The 24,341-nt window shown below is 54.3% G+C and overlaps 1 protein-coding gene and 1 pseudogene across 14 annotated transcripts in view; one reads left to right on the top strand and one right to left on the bottom strand.

Annotated features, from left to right (window-relative positions):
- CAMTA1 (calmodulin binding transcription activator 1) overlaps positions 1-24,341 on the top strand; it is a 964,086-nt gene that overhangs the window by 832,060 nt on the left and 107,685 nt on the right. For all 14 annotated transcript variants that reach the window (XM_077151442.1, XM_077151451.1, XM_077151440.1 and 11 more), the window contains one exon: positions 21,571-21,724. In XM_077151442.1, the coding sequence (XP_077007557.1) occupies positions 21,571-21,724 (154 nt within the window). The remainder of the gene's footprint in view (positions 1-21,570; positions 21,725-24,341) is intronic.
- LOC143664723 (transcription initiation factor TFIID subunit 9B pseudogene) lies at positions 15,536-16,256 on the bottom strand (annotated as a pseudogene).

The following is a 24,341-nucleotide window of genomic DNA, read 5'->3' as shown; positions in this document are numbered from 1 at the left end:
GAGAGCCAGAGGAAGTGAGGCTGCAGGGTTAGTTGATTCAAACGCACAACCATGTCTTCACAGAGCCAGAGTCTACCCAACTCTTCCCTCTGCCATTGCTAGTAGGAGCTTCCTGTTGTGGCTGGTAGTAAGATGACTACAGCAAGCTCAGGCTCACATCCACGGGAGCAGTGTTCTAAAGAAGAAGAGACAGTACAGCCTGAAGCTCTTACTAGTGAGAAAAACTCTCCTGGAAGCCCTTGCACTTCTCCTCTTGTCTCATGACCCAGAACTGGGTGGAGGATCCTTTACTGACTATTCCCCAGCAAGGCAGATGGAAGAACACTTGGCCAGTCAGCACACCCCTAGAAGTGGGGAAAAGTTGAAGCCCTGAGGCTGCCTGGGGAAGGGTTTCGGTAGGTAAGAAGATGTTGTGTAGAAAACACAGTAGCATCTACCATAATCCTATGAAAATCTCTAAATATATTGTTGATCATATTCAGTGAAACATATGCATAAAAAAAAAAAACAGAGTAACAATACAATGAACCCCCACAATAGACCAGACTTACCTGCTCTTACTCTTCCCTGTCTCTTTTGGAGTCTGAATGTTGAAAGATGAGGTACCTGTAGAGTGAGGGGGCTTTGGGGCCATCATGTAACCCAGAAGTTCACAGTATGGAGATGGGGGAGTTTTCCCCACAGGTGGCTTTTGGAAGTGCCTAGAGATATTTTTGGTTATCACCACTTTGGGGTGGCTACTGGCATCCGGTGGGTAGAGGCCAGACAGAGATGCTGCTAAACGTCCTGCAGTACACAGCAGTCACCACAGCAAAGAATTTATCCCGCCCTAAATGTCTATGGTGCTGTGGTTGAGAAACGTTGTTTAAACCTGACTTGCATCTAGGAGAGTCCCACAGTGCTTTGCTTCCCAGGGGAAGGAGAGAGGAGGATGGTTTACCAACTAGATGCAATTGAATGCTGAAGAACACAGAAGCTGCCACAGTCCACATTTAGAGGAAAGATCTGGAACTGAGTGGAGAAGGTATGATTTAGAGGCCAAGGCCCTCAAGGCAAACCTTGAGAGATCAGCTAGTTCTCAGCCAGAGAACAAAGATGATTCAAGAAAGGGTCAGAGATTCAAAGGTCTGGCTTCAGAAATTGCGCCTGACATTGCAGACTGAGCTAAAGCATCCCTTGACAAGAGAAGGTGGGAAGAGCTATCAGAGGAGGCAGCCCCGAGAGCAGGTGCAAGATGAATGGGTTGGAAAAAGTGGAGCGAAGCAGGCCTGGGAATAGGTTGGAAGAGCAGCAATTGAACTTGCCAACTGTCTAAAAATCAAGAGCTAGGAGTGGAGAAAGGCATAAAGCCTTGAGAGGAGGAGAGAGTCTTGACTGGGGCTGGAGGATAGGAGGGCACAGGGCAAGGGCCAAGGAAGGGGACCCCACAGTGGGCACTGGAGGGACTTGGAGACCTTCTACTTCACAGTAACACAGCCAGAAGATCTTGTCACTGTTATCAACTGTCAATCTCAGCAGAGTTTCCTCCAGGGGCTGCAGTCTCTGGTGCCAGGAATTTTCCACTTGCTCCAAAGATACTTGGGAAGCCAGGTACCAGACTGAGTAGATGGCAAGAGAGGCTGCACATTGTGTTTCAGCTCCAGTCTCCAATATTAAAATTGCTGGAAGCCCCAGTGAACGCTGTTCTTACAGTTCTGCTCAACAGAGATACTCCTCTCCAAGTTAATAAGGGACCAAGAAATTAATTTCCTGTCAGGTGCCTCTGCCTGGCAGTGACAGCTCAACACTCTCCATCATCGGGAGTGTATTTAAGTAACGAGGAAAGCAGGTGGGGGGGGGGGTCAGAGAGGGAGAATGCCAAGCACTGTTCTGGCCCTTCTGGAAGTTTACCGGAGAGGATGGAGAAGTCTGTGCAATCCTGAGCAGGGAGGGGCTGCCCAGCAACTCAGCCTGCCCTGGGACCATTGCTGCTGAGAAGGTCACTTTGATTTTCGCTTGGCTGTGGTTCGTTGCAAAATTCCAGGGCACCGACTCAGCCCCGCCACACCTTGGCTTTCTTGTGCCTCTAGAGAGAGCATGCTAAGGACAAAACAGGCATCTTCTCTGGGGTGACCTCGTGACATTACAGTCACTCCAAACTCTGTGTTTTATAGAAATAACCTTCAAAATGGGAGTTATTCACCTGCCCCCCCAAAAAAACAATTATAAAATTGACCTTACTATGTCAGTACATGGCCCCAGTGATAATAGAGGCAGCACTTGTTTGTTAATTCATTCATCAACATTGTAGGGACTTCTCCCTGCTGGGAGCTGTGTGGGTGCCTCCACTGATATCTCGATCCTCACAATGACCCGGGGAGGAAGGTGTGATGACCCTTTGAGGTAGGCATAATGACCCTGGGAGGTAGGTGTGATGACCCTGGGAGGTAGGTGTGATGACCCTGGGAGATAGGCGTGATGACTCTATGAGATAGGTGTGATGACCCTGAAAGATATGTGTTGACCCTGGGAGGTAAGCATAATGACCCTGGTAGGTAGATGTTATGGCCTTGGGAGACATGTGTGATGACCCTGGGAGGTAGGTGTGATGACCTTGGGAGGGAGGTGTGAGACCTTGAAGGTAGGTATGATGCCCATGGGCGGGGGGTGGTCTGATGACCCTGAGAGATAGGCACAATGCCCCCATTTTACAGGTTAGGGATATGAGGCTGAGGGGAAAGCAAGTCTCCCAAGGTCACCCAGATTTTAAAGTAGTCCAGGTGGCTTTGTCCCATGATCCAATTCCACAACCATGTTCTTACCATCATCTGGATGCATGCAAGATGACAGATGGGTGCCCTCTTTCCATCTTATTTTAATTCCCAAATTAGGATCTGCTATTGAAAATAACTGACCTAATTATAGTCCATCATTGATTCCCTCATTCAACAAATAACCAACAAAGCAGATTGTTCTTTCAGAACAAGACTTAAATGAAAATTTTGTAACTTTCTCATTAATCAATAAAATTTTCTGTTTCATCTCATGCTGACTCTGAGCTGGCCTGGCCATATGGGTCTTTCCTGGTGATTTGATCACAAAATGTGGAGTTTTCTGTCTATTGAGAAATAAGATCTTAAGTCCAAAGTGGAGGATTATTCAATGTTAAAGTGCTCCCTGAGCCATTTCACTTATTCAGCTTTGGCCCGAGCCAGGCTCTGGGTGAGCAAGGCAGGCGGGGCATCTCCATGCTACCTTTTGCATTTTCCTTCTCATGGCTATTTTCCTGAAAGCCCAGGGTGGGCCTGAAGGGTCCTCACATCTTGCTTTGCTGTTCCCCGGGTTGAGCCCACATTCCCCAGATCTCCCTGTGCTGACTTCTTCTCATCATTTCAGACTCAGCTCAAGGTCACCTCCACAGAGGCCTGTCCCAAGTCCCCTAGCTAAACTACCCACCCATACCCACTGTTGGTCACCCATCACCCTGTCTTTTTCTGTAAATAGCCCCACTACTGTATTCTTTATGTCAATGTTTATAGTTTGTCTTCCATGCTTTTTGTGGGCAAGGGTTTAATCATGTTCTCTATAGACCCCAAACCTAGACCAGCCCTTGGCATATCATCACTCTTGATAGAGAGCTGCTGAATGAATGAATGAATGAATAGACACCTTCTAAAGTGAGGACTGTGGTTATTCCCACTTTATAGATTAACTGTTCTTCAAAGGAGCTGAGCTTCCTACCCAAGAGCATCCAGCCGGCAGAGTGGCTGAGCTGAGACCACCCTTCTTTCAAGTTAAGTGAAGGGAAAGCCTTGTCCTCCCCTTGGCTCCAAGCACTGACATCCTCTTAGACAATGAGGGAAGCATAAAGAAATAGCCAAGAAAGCCGTCTTGCCCAGAAAATTGAAAACCCTCAACTGGAAAGATGCACTCTTTCAACTTTTGCTTTTTAGCTTTCCCTGGGCCACCAGCTTTCTCCAAAAGGAGCTGCTGGCTCAATTTACCTACAGCCACCAGAATTAATTGCTGTCCTTGGGTGGCTAAATTCTCTTAACAACACCATAGCAACAGAGGCTCACAAATGCCAGCAAGTGTTTCTGTAAATGGACTATATCCCTCACACAAAATTGAACATTTTGAGCCAAATTCAAAAACAGTTTGTGAACCGCAGTGTTCTGATTTCTTCACACTTTGCAAATGCTTTCTCTGCAAACACGAATGTCCCAGTTACCCTGGACCAATGCCAAGGCCGTCCGCCCAGCGTCTGTCTCCTCGGCTTCAGGGTGGCTGTGGGGAGACCTAAAAACAAACAAGGAGAGAGGACTGTGGGCCTCAGCCTTAGGCAGGACAGTACAGACGCGGCGCGGCCCTGTACACGGCAGGGCTTGTGTGAGTCTAGTCAGCACAGCGCAGTCCACCGTGGTTTCATGCAAAACTCCAGGGCCAAGGTGGGGGGTCTGGGTGTGAGGGGTTGGAACAAGCTGCCCTGGCAGGCCCCTGCTCTCACAGGTGGAAGTCAGGTTGAAATGAGGATGAGTAAGCTCAAAGGAGGGAGGGCCCAGGAAGGACCTTTCAACTGCACTTGCTCTGCCTTAGCAATGGCGAAGGAGATGAAGGAAGAGGGTGACGGGTGGGTGGCGCATGTCAGGGCCGTCGATTAGTAGATGCACTTGCTCCCTTCCAGGGTGAAGCTCCTCGGGCTACTGCCCACCTCCAGCGGTTGGGGCTCTCCCCAATGACCAGGTGTGGTCTTCCAGCCATTGACTGAACAAACACCTGTTGACCACCCACTGGGGATATGACTTTCCTCCTAATAAAGGCTCTGCTCTCAGAAGCTTGGGGTCTAGAGAGGAGGCAGGGCAAGGCTGCTGCTGGGGGAGGCACAGATTGCTAAGAGAAAGGGCTCCTTGGGGAGTTCCCAGAGGAGGTGACTGGTTTTTATTGGGAGGCGCAAAGAAAGCCTCAAGGACAATGTGGCATTTGAGCTGGGTCTTGACAAGTTGGTGGATAGACTATGGATTTGCAGAGGTGGGATGAAGCGGTTCCAAGCCTGGGGAACAGAGGAGGCAGGGCTCAGTGGCAGAGCAGGCTGAGTGGTCCCGATGAGTGGCACAGAGGCTGGAGGAGGCTGCCATGCTGCCCCCAGCCCTCTGGTTCCCTAGCCCGAGTGGGATCCCCAGGGCCCCTGTGGCTTCAGGTTTCAGAGAGGTGAGGGTTAGGGTGCGGGCGCCTGGATATGCTGGAAGTGGGTGGTCCACCTTGGGCTTGCACTTGATCCCCCAACCTCATGCCTGCTCTTTAGAATGGGATGCAGGGGCTGGTGTGACTGGCAATAACTGTTGTGAGAGAGGCTTGGTGGCTCAGCTCTGTCCCCCCTGGCCAGTGCTGGTCATAATCCATACACAATGCCTCACCGCCGCCCAGAGGAGGCTGGGGGAGGCCCCAGTCCCTCACTCACACCATGCCAAAGAGTCATCAGGTCCCGACGGGCACAAGCCTCTGCCCCTGGTGTCCTTGGCACCTGCCAGAAGAGGGGGATATGTGGAAGGGGTATTGGGGCACATGAGCTCACTCTCCTCCAGCGTTTGTGATGCGCTGGCATCAGGGACCTCGCAGCTGGGCTCCGGCCAGTGGGTTGGGGTGCGGCCATGGAGATCGGGTTTTGATCAGGGTTGATATTTGGAACGTCGAGCCCCCCGGCTTGGGGGACAAGCTGGCATCGCCCACACGGGCACAGGCTGTGGCGCTGGGGCGGGCCTGCCACCGCCGCTCTGCAGAGGGGGGCCTGGGGTCCGCGCGTATCACCAGTGCAGAAGGCTCCGTCATTACTGAGGAGGCTTACAGGTTATCAGCGGGCTCCAGGAGCCACTGAAGAAAGGAAGAAGATAAAGAGGGATTTATAAAGAAAATAACAAAAAGAAAAACTGTATTTTCTAATCCAAACCTTGCCCTGCAGTGGCTTTGTTAACCCCCAGTCACTCCTTCAAGACATAAACTATCGAGTACCACAATTACTTCAGTGATTACACTTTATCTTGTCCTACCAAGGTATTAAAGAGGAACTAGGGAACACATTAAAAAAACATACAGCCCAATTTAATCATGATTCCCTCTAAAACAATTGCTGAAATCTCACCGTTACAGTTGCCAGAGCATAAAAATCCCATAGATGCTCGACGGGCCGGGCACAGCTCATCCTCTGTGGCCTCGGCAGGCGGCCCATTTGTCAGTCAAGGGAGAGCTTTGGGGTTTATGTCCTTAACAGGATTTAGAGGAAAGACTCCCCAGATGCTCCCCCAGAGCAGGGGGAGGGTGGCCCACGTCCCAGCCTCCCAGACTTGCCTGCTTGGAGCACCCACCCCTCCACCACCGCCGCCAAGAAGGTGCTAAACAGAAAGAATGAGTTCCTGGGGTCCCAGTGCAGGGGCGCTCAGCCACCCACAGGATCTCAGGAGCCTGTTCAAAGTCAAGGTTGCAATGGAGGACCCGGCCAGGAAACCGGCCTGATGCCAAATGTCCCATTGGGTGAGAGTTCTGCCCTTCTGCCCAGTCTCTCTGCAGTGCAAGGGAGGTGCAGTCATCTGATTCAAAGTGACTCCAAACCCCAGAAAGAAGGAACAGCTGGGAAGCCAGCAGAGGATAGGGTCCAGTGGCTCCCCATTCTCATGCTCCCTCCCCATCCACGGGGTGACATTGGGCAAGGCACAGCCCTCTTGGCTCGTGGTCTCCACCTGGAAATGGAAGTGGGTGGATATGGTGGCTTGGATGATCCCAAAGTTTCCTTTCACCTCTGTCATCCAAGAGGAATAAGCAGCAAGGGTCAGGAGGCCCATGATTTGCAGGATCCCAGAGGGTCCTACGTGTACAAATCTCAAAGATATAAAGCACCCAGGTGAGGAAGTAAGAAATCCCCATCAAAGAAGGGGATGCTAGCTTAGGAGTTCAGGATTCCTCTGGGGACCTGCATGCCACTTGCAAGTCTTAGAAATGATCAGTGGCCCAGCAGGGTCGCACAAGTTCAGCCCGTGTGGAGGGTGGGGTGGGAATGCAAGATTTAAATTATGGAGTTTTTTCAAGGACAGGTAGCTTGATTATCTTCCCATTCCTGGAAGATATCCAAGAGTTGACCCAGAGACCTTGCTTTCGTGATGGGACAAGAATGACTCACGTTGAGCTCATCAAAATCTCTCCAAAGGCTTCAGCATCCATTGGTGATGGCCATGCTTGCTGATTGTTTGAAGAGTTTCTTGTCAACTTTACCTGGATGAGCTCCTGTCTTAAAGAATCACACATTCTAAATGAGCCAAGTCTGAGCCTGCTGGGTCTTACTCCACATATAAATACAAGTTAGCTTGTATCAACATCATGAGACAAGGTGACATTGGGTTGAGAGGTCAGACGTGAAAATAGTTCGTATTTTTTTTTTTTGGAGGTTTGCCCATGCACTGGGCACTGTTCAAATGCCTTGTCTCGTTTAATCTTCCCAACAACCAATAAGGGAGATGCTGTTATTCTCTCCTTTTTACAGGTGAGAAAACTGAGGCATGGAAAATTGGTTGCCAAAGACCCACAGCTGGGAAGTAGCAGTGTCTCACCTCAAACCCAGGCCATCATCTCCAGAGCACACTCTGGACCGCTCTGCCTCACCTTTAGCTTTAGACAGACCTGAGTTTGGGTGGTGCGGCCTTGGCTTTATGCTTTAGATCCCTATGTGGACAGCAGAGGTGACCATAACCAGGCCTGCCCCTGGGCTTGCTTTGAGGTAGGAAGCACTTAGTGCCCCGGCCCCTGGCACGTGCTGGTAAATGGAGGCTCTCAGTAAGCATGGATCATTGTTGAGGCGGGAACCAGAAGACAGAACTGCATGGTGGAAAGAGTGTCCACTTAGAAAAAGAAAGTAGAAAGTTCGGTCTGTTTAAAAGTTAGGGCTCCTGGCTGATACACCAGAAAACTCAACTCAAATTGACTTAGGATAGGCGGGAGTTTGGAGGTTCAAGGTACTGGAAAGTCTCAAGGTGGGCTGGCTTCAGGCACACCTGGATCCAGGGGTTCAATCAATGCCATCACGGCTTCGTGTCTGCTTCTCTCAGCTCCGCCTTCTCCACTTGGCTTTTTCTTCTGGGCCTCCATTGTTGCAAGAGTTGGCTGCCAGGGGCACTGGTTTTCATCTTCCCAGGTCAGGTCCAAGCAGAGTCAGGGATTAGCTCTCACGGCCTCTGATTGGGCCATGCATCTATCCCTGAACCAATCACCAAGGCTCAGAGAATGCAATGCCCCGATAGGCCAGCCTGAGTCACATGCTCCCTGGATGGTGCGGGAGCCCAGGGGTCGTCAAATAAAGTGTAGAAGCCTGGTGAAAAGCACCCCGAATGCCTTCGCATTGGCCCAGCTCTTCCTCCCATCAGCTATGTGGCCCTGGGCAATGACAGGAGGCTCCCCTGGCCAGTGGGGATGGTGGCCCATGCCCAGCCTTATCCCAGAGCTACCACGAGGAGTGGACAGATGGGGAAGGAGCCTGAAAGTGTTGGCCACACCAGAAGGACCACGATGTCTGGTGCTGCCATCACCGTCGGGTGAGCTGACCATGCCTGAGGGGGCATGGTTTGGCTCACGGGAGGTCAGAGCAGCAGGGAGGCCTCATCCCTGGGCTGGCGCTGGGCCCCCTCCCTGAAGTCCCTGCTGGGCCAGGGGTCCCCCAGCAAGACCCTGGCCCTGCAGGAGTTCTCTGCGTCCCGGCAAAAGGCTCTCGGCTTCTTCGCCCAGGGCTGGTCAAAGAGACTCGTGCAGTGACTTCTAATAAATCAAGAATTAGTTCAAGGTGAAAGCATGTACAGGAGACAAACCAACAGTCCCATCCAAGCTCAGGATCCGCCAACAGCAGGCGATTGCATCCCTGGCAAGTCCCCGGTGCACGAGAAACAGATGGGCCCAGGCCAGACACCTCGGCTGACACTTCCAGCCCCGGAGTCACCCAGTGGGGACCCCAAGGATCACGGTGCCCCCCGAGTGTGGGTCCCAGAGAGAGACGACCCTAACATCCTGGCCCCCCTTTACAATCACTTCACGGCTCAGCCATCCGGAAACTAATGTCACCCATTAAGAAAAAAAATCGATTTATATTTTTCAGCCCATGCCTCCCTAGGGATAATGAGCCTCATAAGTTTACTGCCCGCTGTGTAGAGTTTGTTTGTGCTAAAATTACCTCCCTGAGCTCCTGGGGGGACTTATTCTTAGCATTCTGGGATCTGGGGGAAAAGTGTGCATCCACCTTCTTTTCCTTTTTCTGTCCTAAAAAGATTTGAATCACATTTTTTCTCAGCTTTCATCTTTCCAGTCAGAAAATCCTTACCTCTGTTTCCTTGCAGCTGCCCACCCCTCCTCAGTGGACGTGCCCCTCACCCCTGTACCCCCTGTTCCAGGTCAAAGCTGTAACAAAGAAGACCTTCTCGGGTTGGGTCCAGCTTCTGGCCGGGCACACATCTGCAGGCTTGGTCCTTTCCAATCCTGGTGGCTTCTGCAAACCCCAGGGGTCCCCAGCCCCTGCAGGGCATCTGTTGACTCCAACTGAGACTGTCCCACCTGCTCATGCCACCTTGTGACATCTGCCTGCGACCATTCACAAATGACTCAGCTCTCCATTGCCCATGAAAGTTTAGGGCCATCTGCAAACGTGGCAATTTTATTGGGCCTTTCTTCCCCTGATCATTTATAACGATTTAAATAACGAAGGCCTGGTCCCCAGCCAGGGTGAATCTCACTGTTGGCGTTTGTCTGTCCAGAAACGTGCCTACATGTCCTACCCCACACTCCACTGCACCACTGGGCAGCCGAGTCTTGCTCCTAAAATGTTCTCTGCAGTAGTATTCATTCAGGGGGGCTTGACCTTCTGGGGGCCTTTGGTAGAAACTTCTCAGAGGCTTCTAGAAAGCCCAATGGACTGTATTCTCTGGTTCCTCTTTAAGCACGTCCATCTTTATCTGTTCAGGGAGATGCTAAATGATCCTTCACTCCAGCATTGGCTTGAATCCAGGATGTGCCAAGGACTGTGGCAGGCCAGGCACGGTCAGGTATTAGATTTCCCACTTCTCCTATGTCATCCGAGGGCTGAAGGAGGTGGAGGCCAGCCAGCCAGCCCCCTAGCCAGTGTGGTTCCCAGAACCCTGCGCCAGGTGGAAATTGTTTAACTGTATCCCCATGACTGGAAAATTCTGGTAATTGTGAAATAACAACAGCAGCAGAGGCAGCACTCAGCAATTATCCAGGGTTTTTCATCTTCAGACCACTTTACCCAGATTAACTAATTAAGTCTCCCAGCCCCAACCCCCTTGGAAGCAGGGAAGGGCTGCCGGCCCTTAATGAGAACAGCCGGACTGAAGGGGCCCCAGGGGTGCCCGGGGCAGCGTGGCCTCTACCCCCACTTCTAGCCAGGCAAAGAGGCCTTGAACCCCCACCCCCACCCCCAAACAGCTTGCTGGGTGCCGCTCAACGCTCCTGGGCCTGCTGGCTGCTGGGATGCGGGAAGGATGCGGCATCCCCCGCCGTTGCACCTGTACCCTACACCTGACCGGGGACCTGGCTCCCAGGAGGGGCCCTGTTGACAATGGGCCCCGCCCATTTTGGGGTGCCAGTGACCCCATCTTGGTACTCTTGCCTCCCCTCCCTCCCTTTTTGCTTCTCATTTGCACGCCCTCCCTGGCGCCATCGGCCGGGTTCCCTGAGAGTGGAGACGTGGGCGCTGGGCTCAGAGCTGGGTGAGAATCGCTGCACTCGGAGCCGGCCAGACTCAACCCCCGCACGCACTTCCCTTTCTCAGCAGCAGCGGGGTAATACTAGGTAGTACCAGGATCTGGCATGGTGTCAGGCCCATTCCCACCCCCAGCAGCACCTGGCACACACATCCAGAGCCCAGAGGCAGCGGGAGAAGGCGGCAAGCCCAGCTGGGCTTCTCGGCAGAGTGGACAGGGAAAAGAGAGCTGGAGGGAGAGCAGCGGGCACTGCCCACCCTGGCCCTCCCTGGGGAGCAGGTTTCTTGCATTGCCTTCTCTCCCAGGGCCTGGGCCCCAGACCGCCCCCACCCTGCCCACTGTGGGGGGGGGGTCCAGGAATGGCAGAACCTGAGCTGCGACCAGCCACCCTTTCAGTGGGGACCCTCGGCACCCACCTCACAGCTTTATCCAGAGCCGAGAGGCATGGATGGGCTGCCTGGGGCTGCCAGGGCCTGGGAGAGAGGATTTTTGTCCCCCTTGCAGGGTAGAGACCCCCATGGTCCTGAGCTGTCATTCGTTCACCCCCTGGTAACTCCTGCCCTTCTTTCTGCCAGCGTTGCACCCTGCTTCACGTGTGTCTGCCCTCCTTGCTTACCAAGCGCCCAGGTACCGAGAAAGCTCAGGCCTTGAGAGCAGGCTCTGGGGCTTCTGGAATCTGCATAAATGGCGCTAATGTGATGACCACAGTCATAGAAGAGCCGGTGGCATGAATAGTGCTGCTTATTCGGCTCGCCACCCACGCTGGGCTGGAGGCAGCAAGCTGGGAGGTCTGCAGCACTATTACATGCTATTATGACTTTCTGGGTAATGTATACATTTTCACTATCACACGGTCTCTCTCCTTCATTTTTCATGAGAACTGGCATGAGATTAATGACTGAGCCACGGAAGAAACGGAACGCCATGCCAGTCTGATTTATTGACCACTTAGCGTTGATGAAGCTGCAAACAAGAGTCAAACAGATGTTGCAGCTGCATTTTTCTTTATCAAAACCAACAGCTTTTTGCATTTTTAACCACTTCCTGTCCTGCTGTCCTGTTGACTCCACAGAAAGGGCCGCCTCCTCTTCCAGGAAGGCCGTGGTCCCCACCTGGTCTCCAAGCCGCCTGGCTCTGGTAGTTACCAAGAGGAGGGCGTGGGGTCCCCAGGGTCCTCACTCTGGAGAGCTCGAGTCCTCCTGGAGTGTCTTCTGCAAAGAGCAGACTTCTACACCCTCCACTGGTCCAAGGGCTTGGGGCGGGGGGGTGGGGGTGGGGGGGAGGTGCTCGGCAGGCAGGAGGCGCTGGTCTCAGCTTCCCACTGCAACAGGAGCACCTCCCGCCTCCCTCTCCATATCATATGGCTAGTAGGCAACGTCGGTGGCCTTGAACGTGAGTGCCGGTTGCCCTCGACCTGCCTTGCCTCCCTTGTAACAGGTTTCGGCCAGTCGCACCAGCCTCCGCAGCCTATTCTAAAGAGCAGGCAGGAAGCTTGGGGGACTGAGTGCAAGCCCAAGGTGGGCCACCTATGTCCGGAAGCCTGCACCCTAACCCTCACCCCTCTGAAACCAGAAGCCACAGGGACCCTGGGGAACCCACTCAGGCGGGGGAACCGAGCTCTCTGAGGGTGAGGGACAGCACAGCAGCCTCCTCCAGCCCCTGTGCCCCCCGCACCTATGGTACGAGAGTCCATCGAGATTCTCCAACAAATGGGGACTGTTAAGGCTCTGAGAAATTCTGCAGAAAAGGAGCCTGCTTAACTTTAGTCTCCCTGCCTTCTCTCTGCTTATGGTCTCCTTCTCCCTGCCTTTCTTCCTTCTTCCTTTCCCCTTCCACTCCACCTTTCCCTCCTGCCCCCTGGCCTGGCCTGAGGTTCAACCCTCCAGACCCTGGTTCTGCCAGGGACAGGCTGACTCCAGTTGTCCCAGTGGGGGCTCTAAGGCTGTGGGCCCCAGGCCTGGCATGGGTGGATAGGAGAGAACACCTTCCCAGCCCTGCCCCGGGGGCTGCGGTGGCGTTCTCCCCAGCCACAAGCTTCTGCCAATCTGTAGTGTTTCCAGCAGGAAAACACTGCTTCTCTGAATGCCATCACGAGACTGCAGTAGCATCCCCAGCCTGGCCCCCCTGCTGCCCGCCTCAGCCTCCCAGCAGCTGGTGCCAGGATGCTTTGTTGTTCAAAGTGGGGTTTTTTTCACCTCAAATCCCCAGTCACCTGTCATTAAGAAGATGGAACCAGGCCCCGGTAGTCACACTTACCACTCCCCACCCCCAGGACCAATGCCAGTGTCTCAGTCCCTCCCGCCACCCCACACCCAGACCCAGAGCCTGCACAAGGAACCAGCCAGCTCCCTTCTCCCTGTAAGTCCTTCCCCGGCCTGAGCACTCGGGCCAAGGAGGACTGAGGTCTTCGCTGTAAGGAGAGGCAGACCCCAGCCCCAAGCATCCCCTCTTTCCAAACGGAACCCCCACTGCAGTGTGAAATAACCTTGGCCCCAGCTGTGGGGAAAGGGGACGTCTCAGGGAGGGACAATGCTCTGAGGACAGACAGCACATCAGCACCGGCAAGGAGTCCTTCAGAAACTCAGCAGCTCAAGGGAAGGCAGTTTCAAATGCTGGGAGAGGGGCGATGGGGTGCAGGGATGCAGGCTAGGCCGAGACGGGACTCACGGGAAGGGGGAGCAGTTCCCAGACCCAGGGAAGCCACGCGGTGCCTCTCCTCCAGTAGCTGCTGAAAGTCACTTCCTTTGGCTTCCGAGCCTGTTGGTGGGTCCTACACTGTCTTCCAGAGGTTTCGTGGGCCAGCACTTTGGGAAAAGTCTGCCTGCTGCAACCCCACCGAGATTCTCCCCAACATGGCCATCCTCAAGGCTCTGAGAAGTCCTGCTGCATGGGGGTGGCGGTGGGGGTTGGGTACTGGTTAACACTGGCCAAACCTTCCCTGAAAAACATTTTTTTTTTTGGATAATGCTTAGGTTTTTATTAAAAGCCTTCAACAAATGCATTAATGATAAATCCTTATAGTTGTATAGCATTTCACTATTTTGAAAGAACTTCTACATATACCAATTAAACCCTCCCAGCACCTCTGGGAGGTAGGCAGAGGAGGTGTTATTCTCCTATTATCAGAGAGAAGAAGGCTCAGAGGTGAAATAAGGTGACACAGTTGGTAAATGGTGGAGCCCAGCCCCCTGGCATGCTGCCTCCCTGAAAACAGTCCAGTTATGACCTCCTATGCTACATGATCAACATTTCTCTCCTATGATGTTGATTAGATCTGTTCTTAATAAGTTTTTTGCCCCCTTTCCCTAATATCCAAAAACACTCAAGCCGTGGTGGACATTTCTACCCTGTTATGGAGTGATTTCCTTCAGACTTCTTAAGCACCCTCCTAAGAGGAAACTTGATGTTCTAAGCTTTGAGGATCCGTGGCTATAAATTCCAAATTATGGTATGAACAATTTATGGAAGAAAATGCTGCCAAAGTATTCCTAAGTCAAACTCAAACTCAAGAAACACAGAAGAGGTCTGGTTATATTTGTGAAGGTTTTGCAATCTTTCCCAGTAAAATTTTTAGATGTGTATAAATGGAGAAGGGGGAAAGGGGGTGAGCAACACACCCGTACCGGGAGACCAGTGCAGGGCACACCGAAATGCAGGGCACGTCGCACAGATTTGTTCTCCTTCTCGGCCCCCTCTGGAAGAAGGAGAACCATCAGAGTCTACTTTGAGCTTTGATCCCATCTTAGATGGGACGCCTCAGCCACGAGCTGGAAAAAGGATCTGACTTATACCAAGCTGTGTCCAAGCAGTAGTGACTGAAGCACCGCGCGTGTGCTGGAGAGGAAGAAAACCCTTGCTGTGTAGGGGATTTGCCATTGTCCGATGTAAATATATTTATCAAGGCAGATCTCAATAAGCTATCGCACCTTCTGTGCTAAGTTTAGACTCTGGAATGGGTGGAGTTATCAATTTGGATTAAAAGATTGAAATTGAATGTACCTGCCTACTTGTCAAAAGCAGAGTAAATGTCAACGGGCACAAAAGGCAAGGGAAAACCCAAACTGCTCTTGTATTCGGAGGAAAACAGCAGATATAACCTTCAGTTTGAAGTGAAACAGCAGCAGGCCTGTAGAGAGTGCGTTAAAAACATGAAAATGGTACTCAACTGTACTATCAGGAATGATACCTTAAAAATTCCGGTTTTGGCTTTTTTTAATTTAAGCCTATGGGGCGTGGGGTCCAGAAAAGGAATGAGATCTGTAAGGGGGGGTTGAGAGGAGGTGGGAAGTTAATGAAAGACCACAAACCAAATACATTCAAAATGAACTTAGAATTCCTCTAAATCCAAATCTCTCTGAAATCTTTCCTAAATTGAGAGATTTGGTCACAGAACTTAGTGACAATAAAGGTGACTGTTTATCTTACAAAGTAGCATTTAAATGTAGATTAGAAATTAGGCTGTTAACGATTAGTCACAGGCTCTACTGTAGAAATTGAACTGTCCATAAGTGCTGCTGTCAGTGATACATGGCAGAAAACTGCTTCCAAAAATAGAATTTGCCATAGTAGGACTTGGCATTAATGAAACTCTTAAGAAACAATTACTTAACTTTTTGTACTTAAAACCTAATGAGAAAACATTTCTACTCTTCCTAATGAAATCTAACAGCTTTAATTAAAGTGAAAAATATTGCAGCTCCATTTAACTTTTCTAAGATACAACTTGAGAATATCTAGAACATTCTAGCTCAGTGTACTAGGCTCAAAAACCAACTATACTTTGGAAATGCATGTAGGTTAGACTACATTCCTTACATAGTATCGTCATCATCTTCACGTTTTCTCTTCAATGGGTTGATTCATTGCCAACATTCCTGGGCTTAACAATGCTGGCAGTAATGGGAATATTTGGGGCCCAATCCCTGAAGGACTGATTAGAACATATTGAACTGCAGTTGTTGCAGGTGCGGGCTGAGAAGGTGGAATCTGCACTTTAGAGCATTGACCTGTCACTGACTCTGTTGCAACTCCCTTTGGGACAGATGCTGTTTGTGGGGCCAGCGTGGTAGGAGCAGTGGGTCTGCTGCTCTCAGCACCAACACTTAACCATGGCCATGGTCTTGCTTGGTCAGATCCCCTTTCCATCAAGGACTTCGGCCCATAGTTAGGAGCTGGTTGCAGTAGTTGTCCGGTACAACCTAGGTCCTACATGTGGCCTAATCGGTGGCAAAGGGGTTTGACTTTTGTGCTTTGCAGCATCCAGTAAAAACATGTCTTGGGGAAGGAGAGGTGAAACATTGGTCAGCATGACACTGGATTGCCAACCTCACATCTCCTTCATCAGCGTTAGGTTTCATACCATGGCTTGACTGCATCATCCAGAATTGTGGTCCCATATCAGAAAGCAAGTTCCAATATTCGATTTATAGCCCTTGGTTAGTGCCCAGTGATTCCCCTCTCCTTGAGGATCTGTGCCATCACCAAACCATCTCTCGGGGGGTTCTTGGGAGCTGCCATCTTGCTCAGCTCCATGTCATCCAGCCCCCTGTGGACAGTCTCAACCTCACCCCACCTCAGAACAAACCTCTGGGTGGGAAAGGTCCTCGGCTTCTTCCCTTGGCTCCAGGGTGCTCTCATGAGTTGGGTGGAAGGCGCCACTTGGAATAGGTCCTCAAGGGACTCACCCAGGCTTGGGGCCCCTCGGAGCTGCCCTTCAGCTGCCATCAGCCGAAGAGCCCCGAGCCTGACCGCATCCTGCCATTTGGAACGAGGGAGACCTGCAAATTCAGACCTCACAATTTCAGATAAAAAAAATAGCAAGTGAGGCACAGCTGAGTGGAGGGTGGGGGCGAGGAGGTCGTGGCTCCGCTGGCTGTCCCTCCCCTGCTCTGGGCACCGGAACCTGCAGGTGGACACCCGTGGGAGGGGCCCTCACCCCCTCCCTCCTCTCGGTTTCCATCGATTCCCCTGAAGGTCACACGGGGGGTTCTCCAGGACTGGGTCTAGAGACGGGAGTCACCAGGGATGGACAGCTGCCCCCGCCCACTCCTCCAGCCCCAGCCAAGGCCACCCCCCCCTTGGGAAGCAGAGGACCCACTGATCCACATTCAGCAGGTGGCGGGGAGGCCCAGTGGCTCTGGGCCTTGGGGCCCAGCCACCCAGTGTGTGGGCCGGACGCAAGTGCTGACGATGGGAAAATGTTCAACTGTGAGGGGTGTGACCAAGGAAACCCAGAGGCTGCAAAGGGCCAGAGGTAGGAGCTGGGGGGCAGGGGCTGTGTTTGATGTTGTTGCTGAATGAGGTTTCCATGTGGGGGCGACATTGCCACCCCTGCCGACCTGTGGCCCGCCAGCCCAAGGCGGCAGCAGGGGGAAAGGGAGAAGCAGGTGTGAAAAATGGCAGCGGCGAGAACGGGATGAGCAAGGGGGAACGTGAGGCAAGACTGGCCGGAGAGAAAAACAGATGGTTCAGTGCCCGAAAGTGTGGCCAGGAGCTTGGATTTTGTCTGCAGAGCCAGGGAGCTACCAGAGTTGAGCTGATGATCAGATCACATGCCGTCGTTCGGAGGAAGGACTGGTGGGGAGGGAAAGGGAGGCGAGGGGTGCAGTGGGAGGGTGTTTCTGCTCCTACGCCCCAGAGAGACCGGGCGGCTTGGGCTCTGTCGGGGCTGGTGGGTGGGAGAACCGGGTGGAGGCAGCTCCCCTCCGAGGAAGGATGGACAGAACTTGGGAATGGGTTGAACGTGGAAGATGAGGGACAAGACGAAAAGGGCAGTTCCTGGGTTTCAGACCCAAGAGCTGGGAGAAGAGTGGTGCCCATTCACCGTTGGGGCTCAGGGGGGTGAGGACACGTGTTGGCCACGTGAAGCTGTGGGTGTGTCCAAGAACAGGGTCAGGGGAGCCTAGAGCAGAGCAGAGAGGTTGGGGCCGGAGGGAGAAATCCAGGAGTCACGGGAAAACGGCCATCCGGAAGGTCACGGAGCTGGTCACTGGGGAGGGAGAGAAAGGGGAGAGGGCCAGAGGCTGAACCACGAAGCTGGGAGAAGGAGTGTCAGCCACTTTTTCTGCAGCAGATAAAGCTGACTTTTAAGTGGTGAGCTGCCTGCTAGAGGCTGTACCCTGGGAATTAGCTCAGGAAAACGACTGGGGCTTGTGGAGGTTTCTTAGTGGCAACTGACAGTTGTCCCTGTGGGGCGTCACACCTTCAAAGGGCCTGTCCCAGCACCTGGTGAGAGAGGAAAAGACACGGATTTCCATTTATAGATGAGTTGCAGCGGATGGCATCTTCTAGTCCATGGCTCTTTCCAGAAGGTTCTGGAACTTCTCTTAAGACTTTTACTTGTCTTTGGCTTTCTTCCCCCTAAGCACCCCAGCCACAGACCACCCATCATGCCCCTCCCCCAGGCCTTTCTCACCAGACTAGGATGCTCAGAGTCTCACCTTCCAAGGTGCTGCCCTCTTTAGGGGGGACAACCTCTAGCATCTCCATGGAAATATCACAGACCAGGAGAGCCGCTTGATAAGCTCTCGTGCCACCCCCTGTCAGCCCCCACCCTGCCAGCCCACAGAGCCTGGCCTGGGTGGCAAACACCCTACAATGTGTGTCCTGCCACAACTGTCCAGGCGCGAACTGGAGCCCGGGTGGGGTCTGGCCCTCAACCCTGTCCCTCAGCTGGGGCAGGACCACGAGCATTTCTGCAGGTGCCTGCTGAGCCTGAGCCCAGCACCCACTGCCCAGCGCCCCATCAGCAAAGCAACACAGGGCAGGGATGCTGACATTGTTTCGAGCACCCCACGGAACTGATGCATTACAACTCGAAGCCTAATCTATTTTTCTGCCAAAAAACATCCAATCAAATGTACAACTAATGAATAAAATCATGATGCTGCCAAGAAGCTATGTGTGCCCCAAATTTCCAAAAATACCTCCATCACTCTGTGTCGTAGAATCAGCCACAAGGCAGGAAGTCGTTATTTAAAGTTCAACCCGAAGTTTCAGCTGCAGGAACTCCAGGCCATGGGCTGGAATCCATGTTAAAGACATAAACCAAGTGGCTGCCCACATCTGCATTTGCTGATCCCTGGGCCCTCGAGGCGCTGGACCTTTCTGCTCTTGGTTTCCAACCCCAGAGGCACAGGGCCCAGCCTTGAGGCTCCAGGTGGGGCCCATGGGTGCGTGTTTCCCGGTCCGAGGGGAGCTGCAGCAGAGCCGATCCCTGCATCAGCAGCTGCTGCTATGCCCCGGGGACCACTGGACCTGCGAGGCTCTGCTGGGGCGTTGGCGTGCCCTGGGGGTGGGTGTGGGGTGTCCACAGCCTTCCTCAGATTCCCAAGTTGGCCGTAGACTCAGGAATGGTTAGGAATCGGCCAGGAACGGGACGCTATATTCAGGAAGGCTGCCCTGTTTAGACCCAAACAACAGAATCCAGAGCTCAGGAAAACAGTCTGCGCAGGATAAGGACAGCAGACCCTAAATTGGACTAATTCAATTCTGCAAACCCAAAATGGGTGCTGATGGTGCCGTCTCAAACATGAGGTGGCCCCCGCTCAGGGCACTTTCCCCATGGTTGAGGCTAAGGTACAACCTCCACTGCCATCAGCTGTAATAGAGGCGCTGAGGCAGCTATCAGGGAGTGCTGCCTGGAGGTGGAGGTGTGGCTTGCTGGGCCTCCAAGAAGGGGTGGAGCTGGCCATGCAAAAGCGGAGGTGCACCGTCCAGCAAAGGGTGGGTTTCCTGAGACAGGAGAGTTCCCGGAGCCCTCCTGCAGGAGCCCCAGCATGTGGGGTTTCTGTCCAAAGGGAGTGAGGGCCTGTTCCTCCCAACCCAGGCCCTGTCCCCCCTCCCGCCGCCTACTGCCCTCCCCCCGGCCCCAGCTGCTCTCAGCGGGCCTGTGGGCCTGGAAGCTCAGCCCTTTCATCTCCCCAGCACCTGCGATGGCTCCTGCCCCAGGGGCTTCAGTCACAGGAAGCCCTGGGTGGCCTGCTTTTCCCTATAGCCCTTTGATCCTTATCTGCTCTTCTCAGCAGCTGGCACAGGCTCTAGCAGGTGTTCCCCACCTGGGATGATGTCCGGGGGCAGGAAAAGCACAGATGGGGGCATGCAGCATCCCCCCCAATTCTCCTCTCCCCCAGCCCGGGGAAGGAAGCAGGGCAAATCTGCCCAACGCAGCTACCTCGAGGGCATACTACAGGAGGGAAATGAAACGAGAAGTGGGAACACACATAGACCAGCAGAAAGGGGCAACTGGAGGGCTTGGCCAGACTTGAATTTGGAGCCAGAGCCCTGGCTTCCAGCCCAGGCTGGGTCCCCAGCCAGGCACAGAGCTCTGAGCAAGTCACACTTCGCTGTGGTCCAGACAGAGAGAGCCCTGCCCTTCCCTGCCCGTCAACCTTCAGGGCAGTTCCCAAATAAGAGAATGGCTGGAAAGTGCTTTGAAAAGAATAAGGTGCCGCACCAATGTCAGGGATTATCGTGATTATTAAGGAGTGTGATTACCGAAATCCAGAAAAGCAGCATTAACGAGAAGGCTGCTGTTTATGCTGATTTAATTTCCTGGTTAACTGAGCGTTGGCAAGAAAAAAAAAAATTCCGTGTTTCAACCCTTATGGAAGATCTTTTAGAATTATGGCAGTCGCCCTTCTTGCACTGGTCATGGAATACAGTCTTGAAGGTTTATCTATCAATGGATTGATGGATTCCTATCTTCATTTATTACTCGGGCTCTGGCTATATCCAAAAGGCAGCTGTGGACACAGCAGCCTCCACACCTGGGGTCCCCCTGCCCATCAGGGGACTCATGGTTCGGTCGATGGGGAAAAACAGGGGAGACCCACCCGAAAATGCCCCTCCGGCAGCCTGGGGCCTTCCAAACAGCTGTTTTCGTAGTTCCCTGTAGCATCTTGATACATCGTTGTGTGTTTCCTTAAGAAAATGGAAAAAGGGAATCGAGAAATACCTTTGGATAGGGTACGAGTGCCAAGCCAGGTTTTCCTGGGCTTATCCAGGTGCCTCTATAAAGTGACATGATTTCTTTTTAATAAACCCGCCAGGCCAGATGGGGCTGAGTGAATGGACTGCTTCCTGGATAACCACAGGAAGGCTGCGGGCTCGTGGCTGCCGTCGCCAAGGCCCCTGGGGGTGGAGCTGTCAGAGCTGGTGGTGGGCAGACAGGGCCAGAGATCAAGATGAATTGAATTGATGGGAAGAGGGAGTCCCATTTAAATAGAACCATCTGGGGACAAACCTGTGCCTTCCAGGTCTTCAGACTGAGAATTTCCTTCCATTCCTAAGCCCCAAAGGGGTCCCCCAAGGAGCAGTTCCCACGGGGTTCTGAACAACAGCTACCTCCTGGATGAGCAAGGGAACAAAGCGCTGGCGTGGTGTCTGCGAGGGGAGAAGACCAGGGATGGAGCGCAGGTGGGGGTACAGCCCTCAGAAGCTGGGCAGCTGGGCCTCAAGCAGAAGCCGGTGCTGGCACTCACCTCCCTGCGCAGTGAGGAGGTGGCACAGATCTGGCCGGAAGCAGGGCCGGGGCTGGTGGGGCCACTGTGGGCGCTGGGGCTGGAAATACTGCTGCACCACACATCTGGGGTCCTGAGTCCTGCACACGTAAACCCTGTGTAGGTCAGCGGCCCCCCGCCATCGGGCAATGTCTGGAGACCCTTCCGGCTGTCACGACTTGGGGTGGGGGGCGCGCAAGTGCCACTGGTACAACCGGCCACAAAGAACGACCTGGCGCCGAAAGCCACGCCGTGGCGGAGACCTGCCGGGGGAGGGGGTGCGTCCCCAGCCTGGCCCAGGCCCCAACCACCCCCATGCTGCCAGCCTCTGTGCTCTCCCTCCCCAGAACCCCGACATCGTCCTGGTGCACTACCTGAACGTGCCGGCCATCGAGGACTGCGGCAAGCCCTGCGGCCCCATCCTCTGCTCCATCAACACCGACAAGAAGGAGTGGGCGAAATGGACAAAGGAGGAGCTCATCGGGCAGCTGAAGCCCATGTGTGAGTACCGCGGCCGGCCAGGCACTGCCGCACGGGGGCCCAGGCCAGCTTCCCGCAGGTGGGGCCAGGACGGGGTGGGGGCTCGTTCCGCTTGGACAGAAGTGACCCCGTGAGCCCTTGGCCCAGCTGGGCTCCCCGAGGCTCCCTCGTATTCCCACCTTCACTCGATCCCCACCAGTGCCCTACATAGGCAGAGCCCCAAATGCCCATCCAGCACTGCAGACGAGAGCGGGGAGGCACGGGGGGCAGAGCAGCCGCACAAAGACACCCACCCAGCAAGGAGCAGGTGGACTGCTGGTTGCTGGGCCACCCGCGGCGGGGGGACGGCAGTGGGGGTTAGGGGGGCTGGGGAGGGGGAGGGCTGGGCGGAGGGGTGGGCCGTGCCCCCAACACGCCGCCGCCTGGGCTCGGCCCCCACCTCCCGGACACAGAGCCCGCCTCGGCAGCTCCAGACCGGGTGGCAAACGGATGATGGTAATTGAGCTGGATTTCATTTTGTCAGCAAAGTGATGCTTTCTGAAGCATCTGTCAGGTGCAAATCACTGAATGCAAAACGCCGAGCGATCCAGAAAGGCAGTGGCGGCGCCTCGTCTCCACGGACCGTGGAGGCCTCTCCTGCCCGCGGGGCAGCTGGGCTCGGGGCGGACAGACCCACGAAGAGCAGGGGCAGCCAGGGTTGGAGCCGCGGCCTGGGGGCTGTGGAATATCAGCAAGCCTGGGGCCAAGACCTGGCATCGTACCGGACCCCGGAGTGTGGGTCAGTGGGCCCTCAGGAGCAGCGTCCCCCGCAGCTGGGCTGGAGGGAAGAAGTTGTGAGCACCATGTGCCAGGGCAGAAGCTGAAATCACCTTTCCTGGAGGCAGTGTGCACCCTGTGCTGGGGAGTATCCAAGCCGAGGCCAGGTGGACTCCCTTCAGTGCACAGATTCCAGAATGTTCCCTCTAGCCTCAAGGCTGGGACGTGGGTCAGGAGGGGCAAAGGGTCCTTCAGCCAGGCCTAGGTGCTGCAGCCAGGCACCAAGACCCCACCAGGCCCACGGCTATCCCATGCAACGCCCCCACCCCACCCCCCAAACTGCAGCTCTGAGCCTCATGCCCCTGCTTAAAATCACTCCAGGCTCCTGAGTGTGCCATGCAGTGCCCCCCTCCACCATCGTTGGCCCCCGCTGCTCCGCGGCCTTGGCTCTGACCAGTGTCCTCCTGGGACTCTGTGCCTGAGGTCAGCTGGATTTTTGCTCCCTCCCCCGGAGCTCACCCTCTCTCCCCCTCGGCGCAGCACTCTTCTGTGTTCCTCTGCTGTCCCCCGCCTCACCCTTCAGCTCTCAGATTAAAGATCCCCCACCTGCCCCCCCTGCCCACCCACCAGGGTTTCCCCGTGCCCCAGTACACACCCGTTCTCAAGGCCCCCTGGGAAGAGAACCAGACTTCTGTATGGCATCCAGAAAATTAGGGAGCGTTACCCCAAACTCCCCATGAGTCCTTCCCATCCCCTGCCATTCCTGGGGGCCGGTGCAGGCCCCCCAGGAGGCCTCTGTTGTTGAATGAAGGGATGGAAAGTGCCTGGGCCCAGCGTCAATCCACTCCCCGCAGAGGGCCGAAGAACCAGGGGCCAGGGGTTGTCTCTTTCAGACCCACCTGCCCATCCTGCACTGTCAGGACCCAGGTAGACTCTAAAAGCACAGGGCTCACACTGGACACTGGGACTCCCCCAGTTCTGCTCACACACTCTTGCACTGGACACGGGGGCCCTTCCTGGGTTGGACCCCTGGCCCCCAACTACATCACTGTGTGTCCTTGGCCCTGGTGCCACCCTCTATGCATCCCAGTTCCCCATTGATAAAGTGAGAGGAAGAATCCAGCATTCTTCTCACCAAGACCAGAGACTTCCAGCCAGCTCAGCAAGGCCACCTCAGCAACTCGGCCACTGTGTACCTCATGTCCAAGAGGCTGAAACCACCGGAGCCTGGGGTCAAGGTGGCCCCTGTCCCAGGAGATAGAAGCACTGCAGGGGCTGAATATTCACCCTCGCAAAGTTGCCCATCTTTACCCCCTTAGGAGGATGCGATACGGGGAAGAGGCCAGGGGCCTTGCCTGCTGAGGATGGGTCAACACTGCCAAAATAAGGGTCCTTAAGGAGGACATTTGCCTTGAAAGGGTGGCCAGAGTCCAGGCACCTCTGTAATGCACCCGACCCCTCGGGCTTCTCCAACTGAGAGGGGAGCCTACGGCCAGAGCTGCCTTCAGTTAGGTGTAAGAATCTTCTCTCTGGCCTCTCTGGGTCCGTCATCTCTTTCTTGTTGGGTTGCTTGAGGGAGTTCGTGTCAGACTGTCTTCAAGATCAGGGCCCCCTCCCTGGCTGAGAGGCCCCCTCCACAGCTCCGGGGAGCAGCCCCAGCCCCAGATGGACACAGCCCAAGTCCCCGAGACTGCAGTAGCCAGAGTTTCACCAAGGGGATGCACCCACGTCCTTGATGCCAGCCCATCACCGTTTTCCCTCCGCCTCTCCCACTCTCGTCTGCTTCCTTTCTCTCTCCTCGTGGCCTCTACCACCCCACGGCGCCCCAGATCCTCAGGGTGGCCCTGCCCAAAAAGGCCTGCCCCGAAGGCTGCCTCCCTGG

The sequence above is a fragment of the Tamandua tetradactyla genome, chromosome 2, assembly GCF_023851605.1.
Source record: "Tamandua tetradactyla isolate mTamTet1 chromosome 2, mTamTet1.pri, whole genome shotgun sequence".
NCBI lineage: Eukaryota > Metazoa > Chordata > Mammalia > Pilosa > Myrmecophagidae > Tamandua > Tamandua tetradactyla.
This window is presented reverse-complemented; position numbering and strand designations above follow the sequence as displayed.